The sequence below is a fragment of the Panthera pardus genome, unplaced genomic scaffold (assembly GCF_024362965.1).
Source record: "Panthera pardus isolate Hobbes unplaced genomic scaffold, ASM2436296v1 HiC_scaffold_24, whole genome shotgun sequence".
Lineage (NCBI taxonomy): Eukaryota > Metazoa > Chordata > Mammalia > Carnivora > Felidae > Panthera > Panthera pardus.
In genome coordinates, this window is record NW_026526810.1 from 137514395 (window position 1) to 137533946 (window position 19552).

Here is a 19552-nt window from a genome sequence, read left to right on the forward strand (position 1 = left end):
CTCCTGCTCCTGCCCCCAGGCTGGGAGCGCCCAGGTGAGGGCCCCCTCCATCCCGCAGCTCCACCACTGCACTCCTGAGGCCACCGAGGCCAGGCCCTGGGGGCAAAGGGGGCGAAGAGGCAGCAGGACATAGGGGTTCTTGATCATAGGGGCACAGACTCTCCATCCAGACTGCCTGGGACGAATTCTGGCCTGTTTTCTCATCTTCAAAATCGTGATCACAAGAACACTCCTATATTGTCAAGTGGGTAAAAGGGAGTCTGGTCCACAGTAGATGCTAGGGTTTGCTAGCTGCCTTCCTGCCAGCACTCAGATGCCCCTGTAGGACGGCTGGTGAGAAGGCGGCCTTCTTCTCCCAGCCGGAAGGCTGCCCTCAGAGCCGAGGAGTGGGAGACCACAGCCTCACCAGGAGCTTCCCTCATGGACACGGCTGGGCTGTCATCCCCGGCTGCTCTCCTGAGGCATCCTTCCCCCACTATAGACACCAGCCCAGCCTCTGCAGGGGTGCCGAGGGGAGTCTGCTGAGCTGACCAGGCGTGCAGAAGCATGGGAGGGTCTCAAGGCCCCATTCAGATGCAGGGGGAAGGCTCTTTCTCTCTCCACTCCTGGAGGGAGTGAGGGTCTGTCCCATGCTGAGGTGGTCCTAGTGCATGGGCCTCGGATCATTTGACTGCAGGCACTCTGACACTTTCTTATCTCCTTAGCAGATATTAACAGCCAGGGTTAAAACCATGCAAAGGGATATAAAGTGGAAGTGAAAGCCTCTCCCTGGCTCCACCCTCTCCTCTTCCCAGAGGCAAAGGCTGTTACCAGTCTCTGTGTTTCTCCGAGGAAGGGTCCAAGGCTTTATGGGCAGAAATCTCTAGAAAGACAAACCTGACCGTGCCATACACGTGTCGGGGGCATCTTTCCAAGAGGTCCCAGGTTTCACCTGCGTCCATTATCATGGAGGACCCGTGTTAGAATTCGTTGTCCACTTCCCTACTGGTCCAGCTTTCCACCAGCACAGAGAGGCCTGCTGCGTGCTTGTTCTCGGGGGTGCACCGTGGGGGGGGGGGGGGGGAGTGGGGGTGCCTTCCCAGCTCTCCAGTTGCTGGCTAAAAGGACTGGCCCCTTCTTTTAAAGGCTGGCTTGGGGTGGAGCTGGAGGCCAGCCACAGGGCGTTGGGCCCAGGACGGACTCATCTGTGTGTGGAGTGGGACCAGGGGGGTTCCGAAGGTCCCCAGCAATCCCGGAGACTCGGTGTGCTGGGCTCAGGGTTCTCCACGCCTGAGGCAGGAATCTGACCACTCCAGCCCAATGTCCTCCTGCCTCCCTGAAATATTGCCACGTGGGGTCTGATTGGAGGCCGAGTCCAGCAATTAATCCCGTCAGAACTCCGTTCAATTGCAGGGGGTTTTCTGTTTTGCTCCCTTGGCCTAGATTTCCCCAGGGACAGCTCTGACCGGCGCTGCGTGCCTGGTAAATTAAACGTTAAAAAAATCTCCACGATGACTTTAATCAATCCACTGAGATGGCGGGCAGCCTCCTCCCAGAAGAGCCGGGTCCACTGGAGGGAGCCCCCCCACCCCCAGGCTCGGGTCTTGGAGGAGGGGGGCAGGACAGTTCTCTCCAGTGCCTGCCTGAGGGGGAGGGGAGAAGATGGGGGTCTCCAGGGTGGCCTGCTGGAGCACAGCTCTTCCTAAACCCAGACCATAGGAGCCCAGAAGAGGGGGCTGGAGAGGGGGAGTGAGGGCGACCCTGGCCCCTCTTATAGCTGGCCCTGATCTCTGCCCCAGGCCAGGGCTGGCCATGGGGGCAGGGAGGGGGTCAGCTCCTCCCAGGGTCTCTCTCCTGACCCAAAACCTGGGTGGGGGCGGGGGTGCTGGCAATTGCTGGCCCAGTGGCCCACAGATAAGGTGTTTATGATGTGCCTGTTAGGTGCGGTCAGGTGGAAACACTGTCCTTCAGCTGCCATCTGTGGGAGTCAGGGGAGGAACCTGGGGAGGCAGGAGGGTCTCCTGGTCCCTAGGGGAGTTGGGGGCTGGGGAGACTCCATGATCCTTCCATGGGGCAGAGAGGAGGGTCTGGCTGGCCCCATGGTAGCACCCTAGCCACGCTGCTGCGTCCTGCAGTCTAAGCACCAGGGCCTCTGGAGGGGGCAGCCCTCTGACCTCCAGGCCCCCTAGCTCTCCAGTCTTCTCCCCTAGCAGCTTACCTTCCAGGTCCTGTTCAAGGCCCGTCCCCCAGCTCTGTCCCTTGACACCTCCCCCATAACTCCCAAAGACCTTCCTCAGGGGCCCAGGTGATTTAGGCAACCTGGTCTCTTCACTTAACTCCTCCCAGGGGCTGCGCACAGAGGAGCCACAGGTCTGGCTGGGAGTTGGAATCCGGGCAGATCTACCCTGGATCCGAGTGGACAGGACTCGACTCCGACCACAATTTGGCCCTGCCAGGAGACTAGCGGGAATCCCCCAGTCCGCAGGGAGTTACTGGAGGGGCCAGAGGGGTCGGTCAGAGGGGAGGAGCTGCTGGTGCTGGGGGGCTGGCCTTGGAGGTCCATAGGCCGAGGCTGGGGCGTGGGATGGGTGCTTCCCAGCAGCCGCCCCAGACGGGGGCGTTCTGGAGCACGGGCAGGATGCGGTGCACAAGGCCACTGGGCTCCCTACGCGTCTCCAGGGCCTGGGAGCCCCGGGACGGATCGGATCAAAGGGGGAAGAGCCGAGATACGTCTCCAGTCGGCAGAGGTTTACGAGAGCCCCGCTCAGCGCCTCCCCCGCCCCCGGCCCTGCGCTCCCGGGCCGGCGCATCCGGCAGGGGCCTACGAGGCAAGGAATGCGGGCCCAGGCGGGGTCCCCGCGCCCCCACCCTCCGCCCCACAGCAAGCGGGCCTCGGGTTCCCCGCGCCCCTCCTCCTCGGGTGAGCCCGGCCGGGCGTTTGGCTCGCCGGCCCGGCGGAGGGGGCGCTGTCGGCGCGAGCGGGCGGGCGGGCGGGGCCGGAGCGCGGGGGCGCGCGGCGCGAGCGCAGGGGCCGCGGAGGACCGGGGGCCTGGCGGGCGGCCCTGCGCGGTGCGGGGCGCGGCGGCGGCGGGCGCGCGGCCAGTGAGCGCGCGAGCGGGGAGGCGGCGGCGGCGGCGGCGGCGGCGGCGGCGGGAGGAGCTCCTGGCCGCTCCCCGCGCTCAGCTCCTCCATGGCGCTGCCCGGGCCGCCAGAGCCGCCCCGCGGCGCGCCCCGCAAGGTGCCCAGCCTGCTGGAGATGGGGGCGCTCTGCCTGGACTCGGAGGTCATCCTGGGCTTCACCAGCCACCTCCTGCGGCGGCGAGCCAAGGTGAGGGCCGGGCGGCGGGACGCGCCGGCGGCGGAAGCGCTGTCCCGCGACTTTGCGGCGCGGCTCCCGCGGCCGAGGGTGCGGCGCCGGCAGGGAGGCAGCGGGTCACGAGCAGCGTCCCGCAGGCCGGCCCAGGGACTCGCTGCCGCACTTTACCCCGCTGCCGGCGCCCCGGTCTCCCACTGAGGCTGCGTCCTGGCCGAGGCAGCCAGCGGAGCGGAGAGAGCAGCGCAGGGACTCCGGATCCCACGGCGCGCCTGGCTGGGGGTCGGGGGCCTGGCGGCCGACCCTGAGTCCCTGAGGTGACTCCAGGTCCTGCCGGGCTGTGTGCGCCCCCCCCTCCCCGGGAACCCGGTGTGAGGCGTGAGCGTGTGCACCCCGAGCGCCGCGGCGGCGGCGGACAACTGAAGTTGCGGGCGTGGCCGGCCCGGGCGTCGGACCCGGGCGCTCGGCATCAGTGTGTTCCCGCGGGTGACTGTGGGGAGTGTGTGTGTGTGTGGGGGGGCAGAGCCGCACTTCCCGGGCCCGGGTGTGTGTTGCGTCCCGGACTAGTTGAGGGGCGGGCAACCGGGCTGTTGGCTGGCGATGCGGCGTGGGGAGTGCCCCGCGGTACCCAGAGGCGGACGGGGGCTGCCGCCTTTTTCCTTCGGGAGGCTGAGATGAGATGGGAGAGGGGAAGAGCTTCGGCCCCCGGGTCGGCGGGAAAGGGCTGGGGGCTGTGGGTTTGCGGAGTGAGAGTGGGGACCCCCTGCCCACTTTATCCCGCCCCCGCCCCCGCCCCGCCCACGGTCAGAAATGACTCGGAAAGCCGGGCGGGGGGGGGGGGGGGCGTGTGTTACGATGCACTGCTCCTTTTTGGGGAGTGCGTGCGTGGGCAGGGAGGACCTTCCAAGTAAAAGGGTGGTGGGCAAAACGTAATGAAGGAGGGGTCGCTTGGAGGGGCCCAGGCGAGGCGAGGAGCAGTTCCTATCTGTGTGAGCGTTCGTGTGCGCGGGGAGCCGCGCGGGCCGGGGTCTCCGACTGGACCCCGGCCCGCCAGCCGGCCCTTTCTCTGGCTGGGCTCCTCTAGGTTCCCGGGGCGCGTCTTCTTGCCCAGGACTCGTGGCGCCCGGTGTCTCTCCAGCCTCGGGGCGGAGAGCGCGCGGCGGCCAGCAGGGGGCGCTCGCGTCACGGGAAGCCCGTGGCCGCGCCCTCCGAGCGCGACCCGGGATTTCTGGCTGCGCGGGAGCCTGGACCCCCAGCCGCCTGCGCCTCACATCGCGGCGACTCTTAGGCCGGTCTGGAGCGGGAGCAACCGGTCGCCGAGATGGGGGGCGACCTCTCAGCCGGAGACAAACAGGCAATTAATTCCGCAGCTAAGTTCCCATCTGCCACTGACAACAGGTCCCGCGCACACGCCCGGGGCCAGCCGCGCCACCTCCTCCCGCTTCCCGGGCGCACAGCGCGCACACGCACCGTCCTGCACACGCGCGGCTGCAAAGACACGCGTGCCGCTTGCAGACTCGCCTAGAGAGAGACCCTCTGGCCCAGGCACTGCACGTTCCGAGGTGCGGACCGCGGCGAAACTCACCTACGTGCGACTGTTAGACCCGAAGGGCGACCAGCGACACGAGGAGTGCGCTGTATTTGCAGGAAAAAGCGAGTGGGAGTCTGGGCCGGGGTTCAGCCCCTTCCTCGTCCCGCCTAGCACCGTGACCTTGGGCGAGACCTTCTCTGCGACCTCAGTTTCCTCTCCTGTTACGTGAGGAGTGGGTCGGTGCCTCCCAGGAGACGCGCAGACCCCACTGTCCCGGGAGAGGAGCAGGAAGGCGCATGCGCGCAAGTGTACCGAGTATCTCACGGGGGCCCCCAGCGCCCCTCCTTCGGGCCGGGACTCGCCTAACAGGTCGGGGTCCTTGGAGTGGGAGGGGCCGCGCGGCGGAGAGGGCTCCCTCCCCCACGCGCAGCCGTGCGGAGGGCTTAGGCGGGGCGGGACGGCCTTCCCGGAGCCCCGCTCCGCCGGCCCCGCCCCCGGGGCCCCGCCCCCGCCCCGCCCTCGCCTCCCCTGCACGCCCGCCGCCGCCGCCGCCGCCGCGGCCGCCGCCGCCACCGCCGCCGTCGCCGCGCGCTCTCTCCTCCCACACGCCCGCGCCGCCAACTTCGGAGCGGCCGGCCGGACCATGGGGGCGCCCCGGGGCCGGATCACGTAGCTTCGGCGACCCCGGAGAGCCCTCGCGGCCCGCAGCGCCCTCCCGGCCCTTCCGGCGTCCAGGCCATGGGCGGCCGCGGCTCCCCGCTGTGCACAGCACCACCCGCGGTACGCGCGGCCGGGCCCCGAGAGGGAGGCGGGCGGCGGGGCGCCAGCCGGCGCCCCGAGACGGAGTCCGGGACGCCGAGGATGCTCGCGGGGTGCGCTGCGCCCCCTGGGGGCCGGGCCTGGAGCGGAACGCTGGGGGCGCCGGGCCCCCTGCTGGGAGGGACCCCAATCCGGACCTCCCCGGGTGGAAGGAGAGGGCGGGCGGCAGGTTCGCGCCCCGCGCTCCGAACTTTGTCGCGTGCCTCACTCCGGGGCCGGGACACGCTGAGATCTGGAGTCACTGGTGCTGGGTCCCGGGGTGGCACTGCTCAGGGGCCCAGGCTCACGTCCCCTTCTGCCCCCACCCCCCGCAGGTGGCCGAGGGCGGCCCGGCCCGCGAGCCGCTGCAGCTGTTGGAGGTGTCCCCCCGCAAGAGGCTGCCCAACGGGCCCGAGCAGGACCCATGCGGCAGCCGCCCTGCGCCCGAGGGCGCCGGTGCGGGCGCAGAGCAGGGCCACTCGGCCGGCGGGGGCGGCTGGTGCCGCCACTGCCACACGAAGCTCGCCGAGCTCAAGCGACAGGCGTGGAAGCTGGTCAGCGGGCCCGGAACACCCCTCCGGGTAAGTGAGCCTTTCTCGGACCCGCTTCTCCGGGCAGGGCCCGTGCCGGCTTTGGGGAGACCTCGGGAACCCCGGAGGGAGGCGAGGTTCCGCCGAGTGTTTTCTGCCTCGTTCCTTCCCTTCTCCGGGCCTCGGTTTCCCCTTCTGTAACGCGGTGCGTGTGGGTTGTAGCAGTTCATCCTAAGAGGCTCCGCGGTGGGATTGGAGGCCCGTAGGGCAGGCGCTTCTCCCCGGAGCCACAGATGTCGCACAGCTGGAACCGCAGTCTGTGTTTGGGAGGGGGAGGGGAGAGAGGGAGCCGGCAGGGACTCCACCCAGGGCGGGACAGCTCCTGCCCCGCCGGCAGCCAGAGGTTACTCGGTGCGCGGTCGCCCTTGGGGCCCCCGGGCCCCCAGCCAGGTGTCTGGAAATTGCACACCCGGGGCAGGAGGGCTTGGAGGACCAGAGGGTGGGCCTGCCGCTGTGAGGGGGGCCCTGCCTGCCCCCCTCCCCGGGTGGTGAGTGAGAATGGTGTGTGGGACATGGCCTGGGGCTTTGCTAACCTTAGGCAGTGGCCACCCTTTTGGGAACCGAGTGCCTGGGCCCCAGCCGCCTAGGTGTTTGCCCTGGGAGAGGGCTCTGCCAGATTCTCCAGCCAATGGGCTTGCCCTGGTCTTGGAAGGAGCTGGGACCATTGTTCAAGGAACAATGAGCGCTGGAAGTTTGCAAAGCCTGGGAAGGTGGGGGTCTCCAGAGGAAGCCCTTCCCGCCAGACCTTCAGTCTTTTTGAAAGCCTTCTTGGGAAGTCGCACAATCCCCATTGAATCTAAATATAGGTCTCTAAGGGGGCTTAGAAGTCTGGGGTGGGGGCCAGACCCTGGGTTCCAGGGGTCCCCTGGTGTTCCTGTCTCGGCCAGGTGGGGGAAGGGAGGGGAGTCTCGTTTCTGTCCTGGGCGCACCCTTTCTCCGGTGGGGAGAGGGGACCTGCGGCCTGCCCCCCGGGGTGGGGCTGGACCCTCCTCACTTGCTGCTCCGGGCAGCGTGAAGGCTTTCCGAGCTCTGTGCCCCAGATGGCCTGCATCTGGTCGAAAAGACAGCAGAGGACCTTCAGGGCCCCACGAGAGGGTGGTTTGGGACAGACTTCCGGGGGTCTGTCAGAGCTGCCCAGCCATCTTATTACCCCATTAGGGGAAACTGAGGCCAGAGAGAGGAGTGGCTTCCGTGGCTGGTGGTGCTGGGCATGTTGGCCAGCTGGTTGCAGGTGGGTGGGGGATCCCAGTGGAGAGAGACAGAGGCCCTCATCAAGGGGGGGCGTGGCTCACTGGTCTCCTCCTGCTGATGCTGAGCAGGGAAGCGTCCTGACCACCCAGAGGGCTCACCTGCCCCCTGCCCCGGCCTGTCCTGGGTTTGGCAGTAGCCCTCAGTGCCAGGTGGGGGCTCACCCCCTTTCCTGGCCATCCTTGGTACCCAGTGGCATGCTCACCCAGCAGACCAGGGTCCCCTGCTTTGTTCCTGCTCCGCGGCCCCTCCCCCGCCGTGTTTCCTCCTCTGTCAGATGAATGAAGTCTTCCGGGGCCATTCTGGGAGCGAGGTCCAACCTGTAGAGTGCTGTGCCCACGGGAGGGAAGGCCCCATGATCCACTGTTTCTCCCCAGAGGATGGAAACCCTCCAGGCCCTTGGGCTGAGCCACCCACGCCCAGGGACCTAGGGGTTTGGGCCTGAGACCTCTGGACCTTGGTAGGCGTCATTGTCCTGTGAAGCCCAGGCTCTCCCTGGCGTCCTGGCCCACAACTTCCTTCAGGGAAGGCTGGGGAGTTGGTGCGTAGGGCACGTGCACGGACCTGCTTCTGCTTTCGGTTTGGGAGGTAGCTGGGGGGGGTGGGGGCTGTGTGTGATTGGCTTCGGTGAGCCCAGTCCTCCTCAGAGTCTGGCCCACGGTCCAGGGAAGCACTGGGCTTTGTTCTGAGGCCAGAAAGACACTGGGCGATGGGGCTGGAGCCCGACTGGAGCCTGGCTATCGGAGGCCCTCACCCTGGGGGTCCCTGCTTGATCTCGGTGTAGAGAAAGGCTTGAGAAGGTGGAGGGACTTTGATCTTTCCGCCGGCTCAAGGTCACCCCATTTTCTGCCCTTGGCATCCCCGCCAGGGCTCCGCCCAGCTGGCTCCTTGCCCACCCTCCCACCAGCAGACGGCTCCCTGCTCTGGGACCTCAGGCAGGTTTGTTGAGATCCGGGACCATCTGTGTACCCATTTCACAGGTGGGTAGAACAGTGCCAGCACAGGGCGGCTCGAACCCCTTAGCCCTTGCTGCTCTTGCCGGGATGTGGGCCTCGAGGGTCATTCTGTGCCCGGGTCTTTGGTGCCCGTGGGGTCGAGTGGGGCATTTGGAGCCTTGCCCAGCCATCAGGTGTTCCGGGTGTAAGGCCCTCCTCTCCTTTGCTGCTGTGTCCTCTTTTCAATCTGTGTCTTCCTCAGTTTCCCCGTCCGGGGAGTGAAGGTGACCGTAGTCCCCACCCAGGGACAACATTCTCGTGGAGTGGTTAGGACTGTGTTCTGATGCCCCCAGAGGGCATGGGAGGGTTGGAGCCTGGGAGACTGTCCTTACCCGAACCAAGAAGGGCAGTGGGCCTGGGTGTGGAGCGGACGGCCAGATGGGGGCCTCCAGGCTGGGCACCCCTCTCAGCCCCCTTCAGCTCTCGCCAGGTTCCCCAGATGAACCCTTCAGGACCCTTTCACGGACTCTTCCCACTGTGGGCCCAGCTACAGATACCCTTCTCATCCCCAGGTGATCTGGCCAGTTCCCTGCTCTGATCTCCCTGTGCCCCTCCCGGGTGCCCCTATCTCTGAAAAGTCTGCCGGGGGCTCGCAACATGTCCCTCGAAGGGACCAAACCTGGGCCTTCCTCTTCTGCCGCAGCTGAGTGCCCCCCAGCTTAGCCACTGGCCGCTGTGTCCCCCTTCCCCCGAGGCAGAGGCTGGGGCCGCGTCCACACTGTTCGGTTTCCTCACCCTCTGCCTCGCACTGGTCAGCGAGTTCCTGCAGACCCCTGTCAGCATCCCTTCTGTCCCTTCCCGACGCCTGCCCGCCCCCAGCTCCCACCCTCAGTGCAGCCAGGAGGGACCTCTCATCAGGAGGGGTCTCTGCCAGTCCCAGTGCTGCCGTCCTGGCCCCATCAGACGGAGGTTCACTGAAAGGGACACCCCTGCCCACAGAGGCCACTCTGCCTGAAGGCGCCATCCTGTCCGTCACCCCAGGTGGTTTCTCATAGGCATTCCTTTTGCAGACCCCCGGCCCTCGTCCTCCCCTGTCTCCGTCCTCCCCCGTCCTCGTCCTCCCCCGGCCCCTGTCCTCCCCCGGCCCTCGTCCTCCCCTGTCTCCGTCCTCCCCCGTCCTCGTCCTCCCCCGGCCCCTGTCCTCCCCCGGCCCTCGTCCTCCCCTGTCTCCGTCCTCCCCCGTCCCCATCCTCCCCCGTCCCTGTCCTCCCCCGTCCCCGTCCTCCCCGGCCCCCGTCCTCCCCCGTCCCCCGTCCTCCCCCCACCCCGTCTTCCCCCAGCCGCGTCCTCCCCCGGCCCCCATCCTCTCGTGGCCCCGTCCTCCCCCGGCTCCCGTCCTCCCCTGTCCTCGTCCTCCCCCGGCCCCCGTCCTCCCCCGGCCCCCATCCTCCCTCGGCCCCGTCCTCCCCCGGCCTCCGTCCTCCCTATGCTCACATGGCAGAACTACGCAGCCCGAGTCGCCAGCGCCCCCGGTACTGGTGCCTGCACTGCTGACTGTGGCTGGGAGACTCAGCCTGCGCGGACTGGCTTCCCTCCATGTTCATGGCTCTGACTGCTCCTCCAGGGTCACTGAGCCTCCCTCCCCCATACCCCACCCCACTCTGGAGGGCCACCCGACCCGGGCCTTTCTCGGCCCTTTCCACACCCCTTGGCCACTGTGCTGCCCCTAGGCCGGGAGCTCTGTCCAGGCAGGCCTGGGGTCTGGGTGACCCCTGTACGTTTGTTGAATGACTGAGTGACCTACCCCTCTGTGTTCACCCCCATGGCTGTTGGGCTGGATTCCTGCTCTCCCCTCCCCCACCCGGGTGACAGCCCCCATGGAGGATGGCCATCCTAACTCCCCTTGCAGCAGCGGGGGCAGGGCTCTTGCTTGGGGACCCATCCCAACTGCCATCCAGGTGCATCACACAGAGGTGACCACTTCACCAGAGACCCCATGACCTTCAACGCGTCGGTACCGGTGTGGGATTGATTAGCGCCCCCTGTTGAGGGAAAGGGATCGATTCTCATTCGGCTCTTGGAAACCTCTTGCTCACCTGGCAGGGGGTCCCACCCTCCTGCCCCCCACCCCCACCCACCCACCATGAGCTCCACAGCCACTGCCGAGGTCCCTGCCCACCGGTGCAGCCCCAGGCATGGGCTAGCTCACAGTTTGCACCAAGCTGGACAGTCGGTCTGAAGGCTGCTGGGGAGGCCGTGGGTTCCTGTCCAGTGCACGGCTCAGGGGCGACAGAAGTAGGCTCCTAAGGCTGGAGTTCTGGAGAGCCTCCTGCTTCTCTCTGGGGTCTGGCTTGGGGGTGGGGTTCTGCCAGCTCGACATTCAGCTGTCACTCCCCCGCCAGGAAGCCTTCTGAGTCCCCTGGGTGCTCCGTGTCCATGGCCCCCAGCTCTGACTGCACTGCCCTGCAACAGTGGGCCCCTGGGTCTGCTGTCCCAGCTGCCCTGTGGTCCCGGGAGGGCAGGGGCTGAGCTCAGCTGGCGTGGGACGTTTGCTGCCTGCGGTCAGGGTCCCTGAACCCCTGGTTCCCACGCTGTCGGGAGCCTGGCCTGGGCTCCACCTGTTTCTGGGGCCGCCCCCATGCCAGGACCAGGGTGTCTGCCTTGGGGCTCCACAGGGCAGGGCAGGCGGCCTCAGCAGAGCACCCCTACTGAGCCAGGTGTTGGCAGGCTCTGGAGGCGGCTGGGGAGGGGCTGGGGAGGTGTGAGAGGGGCGGGAGCTCCCTGGGGCTGGTCTCCCATCTGGCAGGGGGCCCCAGTGATGACTCAGCTGGGAAGGGATCAGTCTGTGGGCCTCGGAGGCTCCCAGGCCACTCTGGGGGACCGGGCCTGTGCCGGGGGAGGGAGGGGGGGCGGTTAGGTCTCTGTGAGATTTCAGCTGGCCCCTCCTCCCTGGGATAGACGGTGGTGCAGCCAGTGCCCCCTGGTATACTTGGGTCCAGTAATGGAATGACAGGGTCCTTGTGCCTGTCTCATCTCCTTGCTGGTCCAGGGCTTCAGGGAGTGAGGGTGGGCAGTGCGGGTGGGGTTGAGCTGAAGGGCTGTCAACCCCTGCCTTCTGGGCACCAGCCACAAGCAGAGATGGGGCTTCGGGAGCTGGCCTTGGTGCCGGCCAGTCCCTGTGTCTCGTGGGAGGGAGCACGAGGGGCGTCCCGCTACAGTCAGAGGTGGGGCCGAGCCAGGGGCGTGTGTAGGGAGATCGGCCTTGCTGCCTGTCTGCTGAGAGTGAGAGGTGGAGGGTCAGGGAGGGAGGCCACAGGTCACCCCCCCCCGCCGGGCTGCTCAGAGCCTTGCCGCAAGACCTGTGATGGTTTGGATGGGCCGAGGAAATGCATCTGGGGCCTTTTCCTGGGTCCCTTGATCCCTCGAGTGTCATGGAAGGATCTCATTTGGGAGCCAGAAGAGCCGGTCCTTATTTTAAATAGCAAGGCAACTGTAGTTTCCCTTTTCCTATGCCTGCGGGGAAGCTCAGGCCAGTGGATTCTTCAGCTTCTGCCAATGACATGGGCGTGTTCTCTTGTGTCTTTTGGGAATTGATCATTCCTATTTGTTCTAAAGCAACTGTCTCTAGTCACGTGGTTTTGTATCTGCCGTCTGCTGAGTAGTTCTTGAAAGCCATGGCCGGTGCTTTGTGCAAAAAGGTGTGGAGTGTGAGTAAATGAATAGAATAGACGTGGATTGAGTGTCCCCTTGGCCTGTGTGGCCTCTGTCTGCTCCTTCACTCCCTGGGAACAGAGCAGGATTCTATGGGGGGCCGGGGGGAGTGGAGTTGAGGCCAGGCTGTCCCCTGGGTTCCCGGAGGCAGCCAGGCTAGGTGGCTGGGCCTCTGGGAGCCACTCCTTTTTAAAATTTTTTTTAAGTTTATTTATTTTTTGAGAAAGAGAGAGATAGAGCTTGAGCAGGGGAGGGGCAGAGAGAGAGGGAGACACAGAATCCAAAGCAGGCTCCAGGCTCTGAGCTGTCAGCACAGAGCCTGATGCGGGGCTTGAACCCATGAACTGAGGTCGTGACCCGACCCGAAGTCGGATGCTCAACCCCCTGAGTCCCCCAGGTGCCCCGGGGAGCCACACCTTTTACTTTACTGCTGAACTCTGAGCTCTGAGCTCTCCCTTCCCACGACGGGAGGTGGGGTACGTGGTGGCTGGAGACGCTCCCCTGCGGGAGGGAACCCTGGGCGTGGCACCACTGCCTGAAGTGGGAGCCTGGGGCATCAGCCCTTTGCAGGGTCTCTGCTTCCCCATCTGCGAACAGGGTCCTGGGGCCGAGTGCCCTGCTCCCCCGGGTTAAAAGGGGGCATTTTCACTTCCAGTGTCACATTTTGTGGCTGGGGGATCCCCTGTGGGGCTGGGGTGGCTTGAGGGCTGTCTGCAGGGGTCCGGGTGCCCTGTGGGTGGGGGGCTCCCCGCCAGCATCCCAGGCTTCAGTTGTGGGGGCTGGGCTGGGGGCAGGGGTGGGTGGGCTCAGCGGGCGCCTGGGGCTGACAGATTGATGGTCCCGCCGGGCCCGGTGCTGGCCTTCTGCACTCACCTCTGACCCCGTGATGGATGCTGGCCCACCCGTCCCCGAAGGTCCCTGTCCACCCCTCACAGCCATGATGCCTGGCCACCTGGAACCCCCACCGGCCCCACAAACTCGGCCCGTCTAAAACCTGAGGGATTGTCTGGGAGCCATTTTGGCTTGGCTTGCTTGGTGGTCACCCAAGCAAGTGCAGCCACGGGCCCTCCTGGTCTCGTCGCTGGGGGCCCCTCTCCTTGCCCCGTCCCTTCCCGAGCTCTCGGCATGTTGGGCCCCAGCCGTGCCTCCCAAGCTCGGTGGTCTGATCCAAGAGCCCCTCAGGCTCATGGTGGCCGGTGAGGAGCGTGGTTTGTGGCCGGCTGGGTGTCTGTGGAGACGGGTCTGAGGGGACTCATCCGGCCAGCGCGGTGGGCCAGTGGGGAGCCTGGGGGGGTGCCTGGCAGTCTGGGCGCCGGATCTCGAGATGATGCTGGGACCCGTCCTGTCCCGTGTCTGTCCTCTCTGCTGGGTGATGGGTGAGGAGGGCTGGCTGGGTCTGTGCTGTGGGATCCCTCCTCTCAGAACGCCCCTGGGGCTTGGTTAGGTCAGGGGCCGGGGTGCACACCACCCTGGGCTGTGGGGTGGTGCTTTGGGAAGGGGGAGTGGGGACAGGGAGCCGGGCAGACGGGAGCGCCGATGCCTGCGAGCCGTCGGCTGACCTCTGTCTGAGCAAAACACGCTTAACTCCACCACCCCACGTGGTGAGGGAGGAAACAGCACGCGTGGGGGTGAGTGACCCTCCCATGTCTGTGCTCATAACGGAAGTGCTGTGGGGCTGGGAGAGAGGACTCTGGAAAGGGGCATCCAGGAGGGCCTCCTGGACGAGGTGGCATTCGATCTCAGAACTAGCCCCACAGAGATGGGGTGAGGGCCTTCAGGGATGGCCTTCTGGGGTGGGGATGCCTGTCTCGGGATGCCAGGTAGAGGGAAGAGGGGAAAGGGGATGAGGTTGAAGGTCAGGAGGTGTGGGGGAGCGGACTCGCCCTCCAGCCCTGGAGCTGAGCTTGGGGCCGGGGATCCCCTGGAAGTCCTTCCACGAGAGCGCTGCAGCCCTGGGTCCCCCTGGCGGCCTCATCGGAGGGGCCTGGTGGCTGGGTGCACATCTGGGCTGGCCACCCGCACGCAGAGGTTCCCATCAGGAGAACTTGGGAGGCCCGGGGCCAGCTGAGGGGCACGGGCTCCACTCCGTTTCAGCGGCCGCCTCCTCTGGCTGGGCCGCCCAGGGCAGCGCCCGGCCTCCCTGGGGCTCTGGGCCCTCCTGAGTGGCCCTGAGAGTGTGCTGTGGCCCGTGGCTCAGATGAGGAGAATGGGGTCCAGGAGAGCGGCAGCTCACCCCCACAGAGTTGGACTGAAAGCCGTGTCTGGGTGAGCTCCAGGCCCCCCGAAGCGTGTGCAGAGCCCCCTCGAGTGGGGAGCGCCCCCAGGAAGCCAGCCTGTCCACGCCGCTCCCCACCCCCCAGCCGAGGCCGTCCTGCTGGTCAGGCTGTTAGCCGTCAGGGTCCCCGCCACCCTCGCATGGCGTTGTGGCACCGGGCGGAGGACAGGGGAGGCCATTGAAGGGAGGGGGTCTCAATGAACTAGTGTGTGCCCCGAGCTGTCCAGCTGGCTGGTGCCTGGCACAGGGCCTTGGGGACGGGTGCCAGTCGGCGCCGGGTGGGCCGGGCAGCACCCCCCGCTCCCCCACGCCACCCCCCCGGCAGAGGAGGGGAGCCTGTGTCAGCTATGGGGCCTTCGGAACTGCAGCCTGGTGGGACCGGATCGGTGTCCGGGGTTCTGGCTGGCGGGTGGGGGAGGGTCTGGCCCGGGGGTGTGCAGTCTTCCTGTCTTCCCGCCGGACCCAGGGGATGTGGGTGGGCAGGGCCTCTGGCTGAGAGTTGGGCCCTCGGCCAGGTGCGTGGCGGGTGGAGGCAGGGGTGCGGCGGCCCAGGTGTGGCTGGCCGGAAAACCGAACCCCTGCCCCCCACCGCCCCCCGGCCCCGGCTCTGGGTCCCCCAGGCCGCACGCGACATCGGAATGTCATCGCCAACAGAGCCTGCAAGGTTGGAGCAGCGCCTGGTCCGGCAGCCAGGGGTCCCTTCCTGGACCTGTGGTCAGCTCCGGAAGCAGTGGCTGCCCAGGGTCACAGCCCCGGGGCATTTGTTTGTGGAGGGAAGGGAGGGTGAGGTAGAGGGACCCCAGCGAGGACCCTGGCTCCAGCCGCACAGAGTGGTGGGCTGGGGAAGGGAGCCCCTAGGCCTCAGGGCCCCCCCCGCAGGCTGGCCTCTGGGCCCGTCTGCCCTCCGAGAGGCCCTGCCGGTGGGTGCTGAGCCCCCTTTTTAAAGGCGGGGTGACGAGGGCTCAGAGGGGGTTGTCTCGCAGCTCTGAGGTCTGGGGCTTTTTCCCAACTGGGGAGCACGGTCCCCGCTTCCTCCTGTGTCGGCCTCAGTGTGGGGATCTGGGAGCTCCTGTCCTGCCCCGAGGGTGGGCGCCACTCGCCCTGGGCTGGGGAGGCCCCTCTGGGTGGGATGACGGGCGAGCTCGTCCCTGGAGCAGTCGTTCTGGGCCTCCAATGCAGGAGGAAGTGGAAGGATTACTTGAAGCAACTTGGAGACCCCAGAAAGGAGATGAAAAATGGAAAGTCATTACATTTAGGGGGGGAGCCTCCCTAAAACCCTGGCGGCATGATGGGTAGATGGTTTGCAGTGCTAAATTGAATCAAATTAAAAAAACATTTTCCAAATGCAAGTAAAATATCTTTTAATTAGACTGCAGAGGAAAGCGAAAGGTAATATCTTGCAGTGGGGTAATTACTGTCTTTCTGAAGGTGCTGGGCTCCGGAGAGGGGGTGGGTGGTAGATGGCATGGTGACTGGGCCTTTCAGGGGTCAAAATTCCTGCAGTTGGGCCAGTGACCTCTCATGGGCTTGGGCCTGTGAGCCCTGGCAGTTGCAGGGGAGACCTGGCTTCGGGGAAGGGCCTTCCCAGCCCCTGGCATTAAGGTCTGAGGGCTGCTGGCTTGTGAGGGGAAGGCCACCGTGGTCCCGGAGGGGGGAGGCAGGCGGGGCTGCAGGGACTGCCCAGACTTTGTCTCTGTGGAGGCCGCCCAGGGGCGGCAGGTGGTGTGGGTGAAGCTCCCCCCTCCGCGGAGTCCTGAGCACTGGGCCAGGGTGCTGGGGGTGGGGAGGCTGTCCTGGCCACAGCTTGCTGTTTGCCAAGCTGGTCCAGCAGCCTGGTGAGGTCCTAGGTCCCTCCGGTGTGGGGCGCATGCTTCCAAGTGAGAGCAGTGAGTGGCCCAGCCCGGTGCTGCCCGGCCTGCCAGAGGGGCTCAGGGCCGGGTGGGCTCTCGGCCCCACTAGGGTCTCTGCGTGGTCACCCAAGGCAGGGCTCTCCTCTCGTGTCTCGTGTGTGTGACACGAGACAGAGCTGGGAGAGATACCCTCTGCCCTGCGCAGGTGAGGATCCCCCGAGAGGCGCGCTTGGCTGCCGGTGCTGGGAAGGGGTGGTTGGCCCCACAGTGGGCTTGGGCCACGGGGTGGGCCCAGGTGTGTCTGGGCCGGGGCTCCTGGGGGGCTGGCGAAGCGGGGCTGGGGTGTGGTGAGTACCCCCTGCCCCCAACTGGAGCAGACCTGCCTAGTTTCCTCCTGGGGCTTTGATGGCGGAGCTTGAGGCCCTGGTGGGGCTGGGGCCTCCCTGACAGCTGCCATGTGCGTTCCTGATGACACAGCTGGTGTGTGTGTGGGGGGGGTTGCTGTGTGCCTGTGGGGGTCTGGTGCGTGCTCAGGTCAGTAAGTCCCCCCCCCGCCCCCCCCCCCCCAGCTTTCCTTCCTGCCTCCTTCTGCCACAGGGCTCCCCCACAGGCCTGAGGTCCCCAGGCCGGCCTCGGCCCTGGAACAATGGGCTGCCGGGCCTGAGGGGGTGGGGGCTGGGCTGGGGGGGGGGCTGGGTGGGGCTGGGCTGCCTTTCAAGTCTCTTAATGGCACTTCCTTCCCCTCACACCCGGCCACCATTAGCAGCCTCCTGCTGAGTGGAAAAACCAGAGTAATCAGAGCTGGGACCTGGAAAACAGGCGGGAAGTGACAAGTGACAGAGCCAGGCCCCGTGTGAGCCCTGCCTGTGGCTGGGGACAGGGTGTCTGGATTCCATCTGTGGCCCCGGGTGCCAGCCCGAGTGGAGGCTCCTGCAGGGTCTCTGTGGGCCTGCCCCCTGCCCCCGCCCCCGCCCCCGACTGCAGGAGCCGCTGGGGGGTGTCTGCTGATTGGGCCCAGGCATGCGGAGCACTTCAGAGGCTCTGGAGGCCTCCGGGCCTTGGCCGGAGAAAATCCAGGCCTTCTGGAGGGACCCACAGGTCCGGCAGCTGGTGCACCTTGCCTGGCCAAGTTTCGTGGGACCCGGTCTCCCTGGGGTATGTGGGGGGCGGTGGGGGGGCAGTGGTCTGGGCTGCGGCTGAGCCGGGGAGGACCGGACAGGGACTGTGACACAGGGGCAGAGCCACGGCCCCCGGGGCTGACCAGCAGTGGCCCTTGTCAGCCAGCCCATGCTGCCACAGCGGGGCCCCCTTGAGCCTCCCAGGCCTCGGTGCAGGGGTCGGGCTGGCCACCGCTCAGGCCCGGGGAACCTGGGTGGGGTGAATGAGATGCCCTCTGTTGGAGGGGGGCCTCAGCTTCCTCTTGTGCGTAAGGGGCGTATCTGGGGAGGCCGGAGTCCTGTGGGGGTGGCGTGGCTGGGAGACGAAGAAACTCCGAGTCTGGAGGGTCATAGCAGGTCCCGAGGCGGGGGCGGGAGGAGCTCCAGCCGAGCGGCCCAGCTGGCCATGTGAGGACGAACGCCCTGGGTGGTCACGGCCACAGCTGGGCCGGGCCAGTGCTTTGTGGAGGGTCTGGCTCCGGCTTTGACCCCGACCTCCCCAGGGCTGCGCCAGGGGGGCGCCAAGGCAGAGCCTTGGTCAAGGAACCGGGCGTGGGCCCTGGAGATAGGACTCTTGAGAACTTGTCTCCAGTGAGGTTCCTTCTGAGGATTGGCTCTCTCCTCCTCTCCCTCCTTCCAGAGGTGTTCCCTCTTCCAGAAGGCCTCCCTGACCTCCAGGCGGGGTGAGGGCCTCCCTCGGGCTGACCTGGCTCCTGTCCCTAGCCCCTTCTGGACGCCAGGCTCACGATGAGGGAGAACCGTGTGCCCCCCTCCCCCGGCACACGGCCGGGACCCTGGGCTGCAGGAGGAGTCACCAGGCGCCGCACGCCCTGGGCACCACGTCCATACCTGCGATCGAGCAGGGTGGGCTTCAAGCCTCCTGCCCCCTTGCCAGCTGGCACCAGTGCCTCCGTCTTCCCGTGGACCTGGAACCGCCTGGCTCGCCTCCGCGGAGTGTCACTGCACGGCGGGACTTCTGCTGGCACATTTACGGCAGGGCCGCCTCGCGTTTTCCTCCAGATCCCCACCAGGGCCGAGGCTTCACCAGGGCAGGGAGACCCCACCTCGCCTGGGGCTGAGCCGGGCCGGCCCTCAGGGTGGGGGAGGGTGTTGCTTTCGAGTGGAGCCCTGGGGCGCCCGCAGCCTGCAAGCGTGGAAGGGCCCCGGGGCCAGGGTGGGGGGTGTCCGCCTCCTGGATGCTTCGCAACCTTGCGGCCTTGGCTGCTCGAGGCCGGCCCGGGTGTTGGGGGAACGCGCAGATGCCTCGTTAGCCGAGACTACTGAGCACAGTAATGAGGGCGGGAGGAGGCAGGTAGTTGTCAAGGGCACCGTAGGCCCCACTATTAAGCTCCGATAATTATTTTCCTGCTGGGTGCGCGCAGACGAAACCGTTTGGGGGCTTATTAATCAGTTATGGATTATGCGGCAGCCACGGCGTGAGCTGGCCTGGCGCCGTGGCGGGTGAGGAACGCGGGGCTGGGTCCTGGCGCCCGGGCACCGACCACCTTTGTCCTTGTCCCCCCAGGACCCTTGCCTCTCCGCTCTGCTCCTCGACAAGCTGCCGGCGCCCGGGGCCCTGCCGACATGCCGCCCGGAGGCCGAGCGCCGCTGCGACGTCTGTGACACACACCTGAACCAGCTCACGCGGGAGGCCCTGCGGCTGCTCCAGGCACCTGCCAGCCGCGAGGACCCTGACGCCCCGCACGGAGGCCCTGGCCTCGTGGCCTCCGGCCCGGGCACCGTAACCAGCCCGCGGGCTGTGCCAGTGGCCGGTGGCCCGGCCGGGAGGCAGCCGGGCCGAGTGGGGCCGGACAGGAGGAAGGGACTGGCCTGGCCGTCTGGGCCCAGCGTCCAGGTGTCGGTGGCGCCTGCTGGCCTCGGGGGAGCACTGAGCACGGTCACCATCCAGGCCCAGCAGTGCCTGGAGGGCATGTGGAGCGTCTCGAGGGTCAACAGCTTTCTGCCACCGTCGTGCCTGGTGAGTCCCCTGGGCGGGGCGGGCTGCTGGCCTCTGAGGGGCCCTGCCCACATCTCACCGTGGCTCACGTTGTGCAGACGGAGCAGCACCCCCTTAAGCAAGGGGCTGTGAACACTGGGGGAGGCCCCCGGACATTCCCGAGGCCCCCGTCAAGTGTGCTGACGACGCGACAGCGGGCAGGGTCCTC

General features: G+C 66.9%; 1 protein-coding gene across 1 annotated transcript in view; it reads left to right on the top strand.

The window, feature by feature from the left end:
• The first annotated feature begins 5405 nt into the window (after window positions 1-5405).
• KIF26A (kinesin family member 26A) overlaps window positions 5406-19552 on the top strand; it is a 40996-nt gene continuing 26849 nt past the window's right edge. Inside the window, 3 exon segments of the mRNA XM_053889911.1 lie at window positions 5406-5603; window positions 5957-6202; window positions 18913-19365. Of these exon segments, the coding sequence (XP_053745886.1) occupies window positions 5562-5603; window positions 5957-6202; window positions 18913-19365 (741 nt within the window). The 5' untranslated portion in view covers window positions 5406-5561.